This window comes from Mercenaria mercenaria, chromosome 5, assembly GCF_021730395.1.
Source record: "Mercenaria mercenaria strain notata chromosome 5, MADL_Memer_1, whole genome shotgun sequence".
Classification (NCBI taxonomy): Eukaryota; Metazoa; Mollusca; class Bivalvia; order Venerida; family Veneridae; genus Mercenaria; species Mercenaria mercenaria.
In genome coordinates this window covers 32,671,094-32,682,328 of record NC_069365.1, presented here as the reverse complement: position 1 = coordinate 32,682,328, position 11,235 = coordinate 32,671,094, and the positions used below count along the sequence as shown (strand labels likewise).

The 11,235-nt window shown below is 32.9% G+C and overlaps 1 protein-coding gene across 1 annotated transcript; it reads right to left on the bottom strand.

Annotated features, from left to right (window-relative positions):
- Positions 1 to 233: 233 nt before the first annotated feature.
- On the bottom strand, positions 234 to 10,941 carry LOC128557466 (uncharacterized). The gene is made up of 7 exons (XM_053544845.1): positions 10,784 to 10,941; positions 6,535 to 6,705; positions 6,147 to 6,303; positions 5,590 to 5,801; positions 4,998 to 5,217; positions 3,895 to 4,098; positions 234 to 2,253 (listed from the first exon to the last, which is right to left on the bottom strand). Exons 1-7 carry the CDS (start codon positions 10,925 to 10,927, stop codon positions 2,009 to 2,011), a joined length of 1,353 nt encoding a protein of 450 aa, XP_053400820.1. The 5' UTR covers positions 10,928 to 10,941; the 3' UTR covers positions 234 to 2,008.
- Between the last annotated feature and the right edge of the window lie 294 nt (positions 10,942 to 11,235).

Genomic DNA, 11,235 nt, shown 5'->3' with positions numbered 1-11,235 from the left:
CATTGCGGACGGACGGACGGAATGACGGACGGGGAAGTGCATTCCTATAGTCCCCGAAACTGGTTTTCAACCAGTAGGGGACTAAAAATATGCATATACCTTTTAGAGGTCAACGCGTTAAACAAACTTTTCACATTATTTGAACATTTATAAATACATCCGAAATCTACATGTTATGCTGCCTTCAGAAAAAAACTCTCTATATCCTTGCTAATGTCAGTCGATCAGCCGTTCATATGATTTTCGAAAGAAATATCGACTGACAGTCGATCAGCCATGTGGCTTCCGAAAAAAAGCTTATTATCCAGCTTTCAGCAATATAACTACCAAGCAAGTTAAGGTCAACTTTGCCTTTTTCTGTGGGCAAGCAGGAGGTCGAACCTGCAATGTCCGTTATTGCAGTGCAACTTCAAACAAGGAGTAAAAAGTAGAAAATTTGAAATACTGAAGGGAAAATCTGAGTTAGCAAGTTGAACTTTCGAGTTCGTAAGTCAAATCTTCGAGTAACTTAATTCGAAATTCGAGCTAGTAAACCATAAGTTAAATTTCGAGTAAGGTATCTCAGAGTTTTAAATACAAATATATGTTGGTCGAAAATTTGAGTAACTGTTACGTTTCTCGACTTTTCGAGTTTCACTCTTCATAAAATAGCATGCAGCTTCTAATGCTCTTCGATATAATGCTAAATTACTTTGGTCAAAATACGTTATTATCTTTATTTCATCTCTGTAGGTCCGATCAAGATAGAATAGAAATGTATAATAATGAACAGTCAGTTGAGATAACATGGCAGTTTTATGTCCCTTTAATTATTAACTAGTTGCAACATTTTGTAAGTTTATCATTTGAAAACTTTATTAATGGCTCACTTTTATATGTTTACAGGTCATCAAATAATATACTTAATATTTGGCATGATATACAAAGAATTATTGCACATGTAATAAGCTTCTGTCTATTGCCTTTTATATATAATTGCATAATTATTCTGACATTACTGGGCAACAAAAAACAGTGGAGTCGGACATGTTCGATAGAAAAGATATAAATTATTCCTTGCTGTGTGTGTATAATACCGTCAAATTATTTTGACTGCGCATGTGCTAAGAAATTTGCTTCAGTCAATTTCAAACGCCTCTTTGCCACATTTAATAATTTCATTTAAACACAGGTAAAATCAAAAGGAATTTTTGAAACCTTTATCCAAATGCTTTAAACGCTTTAGATATTGCTTATTGCCTCTCCGAGGTCCTTTGATAAGGGTGTTATTGTTTCTATCTCCTTTAATGGAACCGTTTAGATAATTATTTCAAGGCGTAGATAGTGGACCAGTCATGTTTTGTTTCGTAGATAAACACTAAATAGTGTCATGATCATGATTGTAAGCATGTACGTGGCTGTCTTACATCAATGCAGTTAAAAAAAGAGATTTGTCTAATAAGTTTTAGCTAACGCTAGTAAAGTTAATGTCTAGTTGTGATTTATAAAAAACAGTAATCATCTAACAAAAGTAGGTTATTTCATTTACAGACTACCCATCTATTTGATACTAAATATATCGATTCATCTCCTTAACAGATTTCGTAAGAACATTTTTAGGGTGCTAGACTTCAACGCTCTTATGATTTTCAGATGTTTCAATAGCCCTCTTAGCTGTATGTAAAAATAATGAAATATAAAAAAGTAATATTTGCAATAACTCAGATCAATATTGTTACTGTTACTAAAGGTTTAATGTAAGCAAAAGAACAGATAGATATAAGTACACTGAATATTTGTAAACATCAACAGCATATTTGAACTGAAGCCTAGTATGTGCAAATGCACTGCTAAACATATAGGGGAAATGTTATTCTGTGCCAAAACACTCAAATTTTCACAATAGGCAACATTTCAAAGTTAGTCTGAAAGATTTTGGACATGTCCTGGATTGATTCCATTTTTTCCATGATTCCAATTTTAAAAGTAAAAGTTAATTTCGTCTTATCAAGAATCTATGTCATAACAGTTACATGTACTTACATTTGGCTCTTGGGGGTACGTAAGTTATCAATTGTTCTTCTACATTTTGAAGTATGTTGTATATGATTCGAAATCCTGTTGTATAAACTATATGCGGATGATCTTCTTCCCTTTTGAACACAATCACCACCTTATCCGAGTGAGACTTGATAACATTTGGTGGTCGTTGCAAATTACAATATTGTCTTTCATACACGGAGTCAATGATCTTAAAATCAGAACCAGCTCCTTCTAAAATATATAAATAATTAGATTTTTTATTATTTTTTTATTTATATACCATATAATGAAATGCGAGAACTCCGTACTTTATTCCCACAACAATAGAGAAGTTGCAGCTTGTACGGATATGCGCGCTTTATTTCAATATACTCTGACGTGTCAAAATTCAATTTAGCCCCATACTTTCAACGTGTAATTCAGTTCCAGTTCAACATTTTATTTAATTCTCATCTTTGTGCACATTTATAAAATATAATACATACATATAAGATATATATCAACATCGTGCCACAAAGCCAATCTATACAGATTTGCAAAAGACTGTAATGTACATTTGTTGAAAAAACAACCACATTTTATAACAGTCTAAAACACATATTATCTTACATTTTACAATTAATCCAAAATCTCTATTTGCTATTAAAAAAGAATAAATTGTGTTACAATAAAACTTCAATGTTTTACAATATTCACAGTAAGACCATAAAACATTTGTCAAACCTGTTTCTCAACTGTAACACTAAGTAACATTTTACCATAAATCTAACAAGAGCTGTCCATTAGACAGCACGCTCGACTTTACTCAGTGCTTGGCTTTGAGTTAGAACTTTGCCAGCAAAAGTGGCAAAACTCTTTCAAAAAACTGTCAAAATTCAAATCAGAGTTATTGGGATTGTTATTTATCATGTAGCCTTTGATAAGAAGTAACAATTTAAGTTTCAAGTCAAAAGCTTTAATAACATCTGAGATATATGACTTGTCAAAATATTTAACACAAAAAAAATCAAACTGAAAAAGGGGCATAACTCTGTCAAAAATTCAAATCAGAGTTATGAGAATGTTTCTCCTGGTGTGGACTTTGATAATAAATCAACATTTTAAATTTCAAGTCAAAAGCTTTAATAGTTACAGAGATATTAGACTTTATCAAAAAATTTAACCAAGATTCTAAGTTTAAAAGGGGCACAACTCTGTCAAAAATCAATCAGAGTCTATGGAGATTGTTTCTCCTGATGTACACTTTGATAGTCAATAACCAATTTAAGTTTCAAGTCAAAAGCTTTGATAGTATCAGAGATAATTGACTTGTCAAAATCTTTAACCAAAAAAAAAAAATCTAAGTTTATGTACAAAAACTACATCTGACGTTTAAATGTATACGAACAACTCGATTAGAGTTACCGGACAATTGTTTTCGCTTAACTGTAATAAATAGGAGTTGTATTGAAATCCCAACTACACTTTGTTCTAAATGGGCTAATTAGAAGACAAGTTATTTGGTGACTGAAGCATTGAAACACTAGTACACAGTATATATATTCACCCATTATGGAAGTTTGCAGTATTTTATCTATACGTGTAGTTTACTGTATACTGGTCTAGAATTCTAATGTTTTAATATATAACGGCTTATACGATATCATATATTGCCAAAATGTTTAAACATTAAATACATTCATGATTTCAGAATGGGAAATATTTTTAGAACTAATTTGTTACAACTACAAATTTGGTGTTCTTTATTTGAAAGATATTAAAACTATTAAAGGACATTTAAATTTCTTAAAGCTGAAAATACCGACGAATAACACAAATTTGAAATATAAATATTTTCTTTAACAATGTTTATCATAACGTAGAACTTATTACCTATTTTGCACCCGACTTGAAATGCAATGATGTTTAACTGGATCCTTTTCCTCGGTGAGGTTATTGTCCATTCTTCCGTGGTATGCAGAAATGGAAAGCCCAGGAATGACATTGGAGATAATGACATTGACGATTTTAAACAAAGTTCTCGCCTTCCTATCTGCAAGTTTATTGGTGAATCTATCCGGAAACACGCTGGTATGTCTAAAGGATATAATGTGCTAGGATATTTTAGGTAAAACATACGTAATAATATTTTACTTGTATGTCCTTAAGATAACATCTGTTCTTATTATCTCATTTCGTTAATTAAGGGACAATATTCCTTAATCAGAGGATAATTATTTAGCATGGATGTTTATGCAGTATTTTTTATATTATGCTCACGTGCATGTCTCAAGTCAAGTTTCAATTTTGCTTGCGTTCATGTGTGACAGTATTCAGTTTAAATGACTCACATTCGTGTAAAACTCAAGGTTAAGCCAATATATTGTTTATATACTTTACGTGCATGTTACTGTTAGGTTTTAGGCAGTATCTTGTTTATTTGACTAGGGTACATGTATGGATCGTGTTATAAATAGTCTCTTGCTTACCTGGTAAATGTGGATGGATGAAACATGTTTAGGCAGTATTTTGATTACTGGACTGTTGTGCGTGTGTAAATCACATTTTTAAACGTACTATCTTTTTGACTTGATTCACATGCATGAGTGAGTAATATTTAGATAGTATCTTGGTCACATGGCTCACTTTCATGTTTGTCAGTCATGGATAAGCCAGCATCTTGTTTCTTTAACTCATGTACGTGCGACAATCACAGTTCCGGCAATACCTTAATTTTGCTCTCATTAATGTGCCAGTTAGGTTTTAAAGCAGTATCGTCTTTGTTTGAATCGCGTATGTGTCAGTTAGGGGAACGTCTGTATCTTGCTTATATGGCTCACATCTCACATACGTGTATCAGTCACGTTTTGATAATGTCTTGTTTATTTGACTAACATGAACGTTTCAGTAGGTTTTACACAATATCCTATTAACTAAAATCCTAAAACAACAGTTTCTTAATTTATTTCTAGATTTAGATCCAACAATATCATTACCTTGTTTTGCGATAATTGCTTTGAAGCCCATCTTTTCTATTTGTTTCTTGGAAGTATGAAGGCACGAAGTAAATGTCATAACCAGGAAGTTTTCACTTGTTTCTAAAATTGGACTCATGCCGTTATACTGGTAGTCAAAAACTCGATAACTATCTGGATCGACTGGTAATGTTTTCGATATAATTACAGAATCATTGCACTGAGATAAACTGCCTATTACCTGCAATAGAATATACATTTCTTGTCTATAATCCATTGATTTACTATAATAACGCACACACGCGTTTGTCTCTACTTTTAGGATTTAATCATTTTTATAAATACCAGTCGTTGTTTTTTGTTTCGAATGATGTAAAATTAACTAAAAGGAATGAAATATGATACAGAATATGACAAGACTAGCATGTTCTCCTCGACTTTTACCATAATATTCCTACGAGTTGAAAGTTCAGTCGCGCAAGAAGAAAATACAGAGGGTCCTTAAACACACGGCATAGTTATATAATTTGGTAATTCGAACAGTAGCTTAACTATGTTACAATGGAAAGTGCATTTATTTGAACGAGGAAAGCATTTTCACACAGAAAATTACCTTCGGTTTTCGTAAGGATATATCTACAAATATAAGCTTGATATATGTGTTGCCCGGATATTTTACCAACCATACGTAGTCCGTGCCGCTATCATAAATCGATGGATATCTAATTGTCGATATAATGGTTTCAGTCTGAACGCTTTGCATAAAAGATACTGGCGTTATTCGTTCTGACTTCAGATACATAGTAGGAACAATTTTTTGATTTCCTGAAACAGAATTACTCAAATGTTATCAGCTCGTTTGTGCAAAATATTAATAAAACAGACCACAATCTGAAACAGAGTCGTTACCCCATCTTAAAAAGAGTTGTTCCAGTCAATTTTTGTATCTGTGATACTACAATTGCAAGATCACAGTATGATTGCAATTTTCTGTAATTAAACATAAAATGTAAATTATCATTATAGTTTCAAAACTTAGTTGTATAAGATCTTATCTTATTGATACAAGATACTGTTATTTTTTGGAAAATTCTGAGACATATTTGATTTGTCTCTAGTACTGTAAATATTTATGATTTATATACGTGCTCGTTACAGTATTCTTATTACCAATTATTCGGCATCCTTGCAATTCAAACCTCATACAGCCGAGTGCATCAGTTATCGGCTTTATGATGTGCAATCTCACATAGCGAGACATGAAAGGTTTCATAAACCATAACGTTTGTGGTTCGTCAAACACTCGCGATTTGTCGAAGTAGAAAACCTAAAGTAGATAAGTGAATCTGTGGTAGATAACTAAACATTTATAAACAAAAGAAAAACACTTTTCTTTTTAGGATTTTCCTGTACAAATGGGCTAAAGATAGACAGAAAAACGAAAAATGTGTTAGGTGCTTTATTTTTAATTTCTCAGAAGAATATCATTTATGTCCTTTAAATGTAATTCTTGTTTTTTTATGTACAGAGGCAGATTTTAATGATAAAAAGAACTTACGTTGTTGTAATTCTGCCACTCATTCTTGTTGTTCCCGTACGATACTGCAAGCTGATCTACACCAAGCAAATAAGACTTGTCTCTTTCTGCAGCGTTATCTTTTATTGTAAATGTTTCCTTCCAGTTCCATAGTGTAATGGCTTCAACTTTAGTAACTTCCCGTAAATCAACCTACAAAGGATAACATTTGTATTGTAATATATCATATCTAAACAGACTATTAAAAGGCAACTTTAATTCTATACTCAACACTTTAAACTTTATATATACAGTTTATTAGTGCAGTCATATGGTGTGGGAACACCATCTTACCTGACAGAAAGCGAGAATATGGTGTCTTAAATTCAAAAATGAAAGGAAATTCGAACAAAACAAAATGCTTGAGATTATTTGAATGGCCACCATTCATGAATTATATGAAGAAAGTAAGAATCATACACCCTCAATAAATATTTTTTTCCAGTTAATCTTTTTCTTAATTATTGTTATGCAAATAATGATTACCCATACTTATATGAACAGATTTAAGCTATTCACTCATTATTACAGAAATTAAGTGTTGCTTCCCTTAGTTGCAGTTTCACTATTTGTACTGCAGACAGCTTTTTAGTTTAGATCCTTGCAGAATGTTAAAAAATCCTAATCGATAGCTAAGAGTAATAGTCTGAATAAAAAAGACAAAACAAATTGTAATAAAGATACCATCCGAGTATACTTTGATACCTATTGTGACGAAAACAACTTTTTGTATATTTTTCGGACTAAGGTGTTTAAGATGATAGGGCTATTATAACAGTAGCTCGATCTGGGATGCTGTATTCGGCTCGAGTGGATTTATTCCAGATCAGGTACAGTACGGAATTTATAAGGTACAATTTGGATTTTTTTTCTACCTGTTCATATATAATTGTCAAATACAAGCCGATTTTTAGCTCACCTTGCTCAGGTGAGTTTTTCTGATCGCTCGATGTACGGCGTCCGTCGTCTGTCTGTCGTCTGTCGTCTGTCGTCCGTCAACATTTAGCTTGTGTATGCGATAGAGGCTGTACTTTTCAACTGATCTTCATGACATTTGGTCAGAACGATTATCTTGATGAAATCTAGGCCGAGTTTGTAAATGGGTCATCTGGGATAAAAAACCAGGTCACTAGGTCAGATCAAGGAAAAACCTTGTGTATGCGGTAGAGACTGTATCTTTCAATTGATCTTCATGCATTTTTGTCAGAATGACTATCTTGATGAAATCTAGGCTGAGTTCGAAAATAAGTCATCTGGGGTCATAAATTAGGTCACTAGGTCAAATCAAAGAAAAATCTTGTGTATGCGATAGAGGCTGTATTTTTCAGTTGATCTTCATTAAATTTGGTAAGAATGATCAACTTGACAAAATCAAAGCCAAGTTCAAAAATGGATTATCTGGGTTTAAAAACTAGGTCACTAGGTCAAATCAAAGAAAAACCTTGTGTATGCGGTAGAGGCTGTTTTTTTCAATTGATCTTCATGAATTTTGGTCAGAAAGATTGCCTTGATAAAATATAGGGTAGATTTGAATATGGATCATCTAGGGTCAAAAAAATAGGTCACTAGGTCAAATCAAAGAAAAACCTTGTGTATGTGATAGAGGCTGTAGTTTACAATTGATCTTCATGAAATTTGGTCAGAATAATTGCATTGATGAAATCTAGGTCAGGTTAGATGATGGGTCATCTGGGGTAAAAAAATAGGTCACTAGGTCAAATCAAAGAAAAACCTTGTGTATGTGATAGAGGCTGTATTTTTCAATTGATCTTCATAAAATTTGTTCAGAATGATTGCCTTGATGAAATCTAAGTCAAATTTGAATATGGGTCATCTGGCATCAAAAACTAGGTCACTAGGTCATATCAAATAAAATACTTGTTTAAACTCAAGAGACCACAATTTAGTCCAATTCTAATGAGAATTGGCCAGAATATTTGTTTCCATGAAATCCCTAGGTCAAACATGTTTACACTGTTATGGTGTGTTTCTCAGGTGAGCGAACTAGGGCCATCTTGGCCCTCTTGTTTATAGAATTTATATAGGTATATAATAAATGGTGTTAATTAGCATGGTTGTACATAATACATTGATATCTCCACATTTCCTTGTGTATTCCATTGATTAATATACACTATGTTTTCTTCCATGCAGTAAAATTTCCATACAACTTATCATGTGTGTTAATTTATTTATAATTTTAAAGGTAGTAGTAATTGTAACAAAAATACATTGGATAATTTGATTGAATGTACGTATAGCTTTTAGCGTGCATGTTTTATGTTTAATGAAAGTACTAAAAGAATGTCAAAATATGTTGAAATGACTCAAATGTAACAAGGCGACATTAATAATGTCCACCCCAACCCAACTATGAAAGAAAAAACAGAGATGAAAGTCCAGTACGGAAAGTCACATTCAAAGAATGCAGCCACCCATATAGCATTCCAAACACTTTCGACATCTGCTTTTGATTTGAAAGATTTGTAAGAATAGCGAAATCATATGAAGTTGATACTTTATCAAATAATATTCTGTTACCATTGAGGATTTGTCAGAGAGACTGAAAGAATGGTCCTTATCATATATCAAATTTGAAGTCTTTAAGCTATTAAAGTTGCCCAGTGTTTTTTTGGTCTTATGTCGCGATTCGGCCTTTAAATTTCTATCACAATGTTAATAATAAGGCTGATGAATGATCGGGCAGAACCCTTCAGGTAAGAATTTTGTTCTGTACTCTGTAACACAGGGTTACCAAATTGAGCTCTTTCAATACAGAGGTAATCTATGACCCAACTATGATGCAATCATCAGTGTTCTGAACATGCCGCAATTTGGCTAGTACTAGTGTCAGGTACTATGAATACCATTTAACAACACATTGCAACCGTCTAAGTGTGAAGTAAAAGGCAATGCATGCATCACTAGCTGCTTTAGTACGATCTGATCTGACCTATTATGAATAATTCTTCAGATACTTTGTTGATTTCATCAAAGAGTCTGGAATAATGCTTTGTATTATAATTGCTGTGTTATCAGCATTTAGCTTGAGCCTGTTATGATGCATCTAGATGGTGCTCTTACGGGATATAGACTACCGTTTCCTAAATTTGTGAATGGGATACGAGATACAAGCATATTGTGTCTGTAATTGTTGATTCTAGATCAGGTTTCTTTAACATAGATCCTATCCACACATTCTTAAATGCCTTTGGTACCTACTAAATCCATGGACTTATTTATAAATTCTGTTATAAATGTTTAAAATTCATTCAGACATTTTCTTATAAAGTCATGAAGGCATCTTCTGTTGCAAAATTGAAATCTACAAAACCGGTCGTTATTTATATCAAGTTTGATATTTTCCAGAGTATTTTATTAAATTCAGTCGCTATAATAAGAGTTTCAAATTCAGTCTCTATTAAAAGGCAATTTCAATACCGAATCATCACTACGTTGTCCGGGCATTTCATATGACAATTCATACAAATTTGATTATGTCTCTTCATTGAGTAAGTGAAAAAAACAAAGCGAAACAAAGTATATGCCTGGTTGAATACTACCGATGCATATAAAGTAAGAGTTCATATATAGCCTTTCTTTGCAACAAAGTGATCGTCCATGGCTTATACTCTGAAAGACACTGGTAAAATTACCATATCATTTCTTTTCCTTTTAGTAACAATCCCAATACAACTTTTATCATCCCGGATACGTAGATTGCATTATGTCAACTTAGTCGTGGACTTTATAAGTTGACATTTTGCAATCAATGATTTCTATCGGAATATGTGTTTGTTTGTTTGTTTGTTTGTTTGTGTTGGGTTAAAAATGTTGAAAAACGGCGTTAAACCCAAAACAAACAAATATAGCGATCTCAAAATGTAAACTTATATTGATAAAGTCCACGACTGCAGAATTTCTACTTACACATAGAGCTGCAAAATGGCAGCTTCTACTGATAGGATACATAGATTAAAAGTGTCATATTACACTAATAGTTATCTTACCGGGATTGCAAATGTCAGCTTACACGGATAGTATAAATAAATTATAAACTGTATATAGTCTGTTGATTAAATAAAGAGTTTGTTTCATTTCGTAACTAACAAGATACTGCATTGTACGATTTTTCACATATTTTTCTACTAGTTTGCGCCACGATCCAAAAAAATTGGGGAAAAAACATTGCATTATCGAAATCTGCTAAAGGACTTAAATTCAAATTTACAATTATATAAGGTTGTTTGTCTTCTGGATCTGCACACCATCCCTGATAGAATGGCCGAGAGGCATTGGGAGGAAATCCTGTATGCCACGAGGACGCCGAAATCTGGTGATCTTCTATGGCACCATCAGTCATCCCCAAGTCCATGTTACAACTGTCTCCTCCGTCTGTTAAAATAAATGTCTGTTTGATGACATGTAGTACATTATTACAAAAAAAAATAATATTACACTTATTCAACATCAATAGTTTGGGGTTCTACATGATGAATTATCAGCGAAATAGATTTTACGTTTATAAATGTATGAAAGATCGATGGGGCATGACCGTCATCGCTCTCGGTTCGGCACCACGTTAGGTGTGTAGAATTCATTTTCATGTTGGTAAGCCATCCTGCTGGCTGAAGAAAGTTCGATGGTTCTAAAAAGCTACAAGGCCGTCCCTGTAATGGTTTC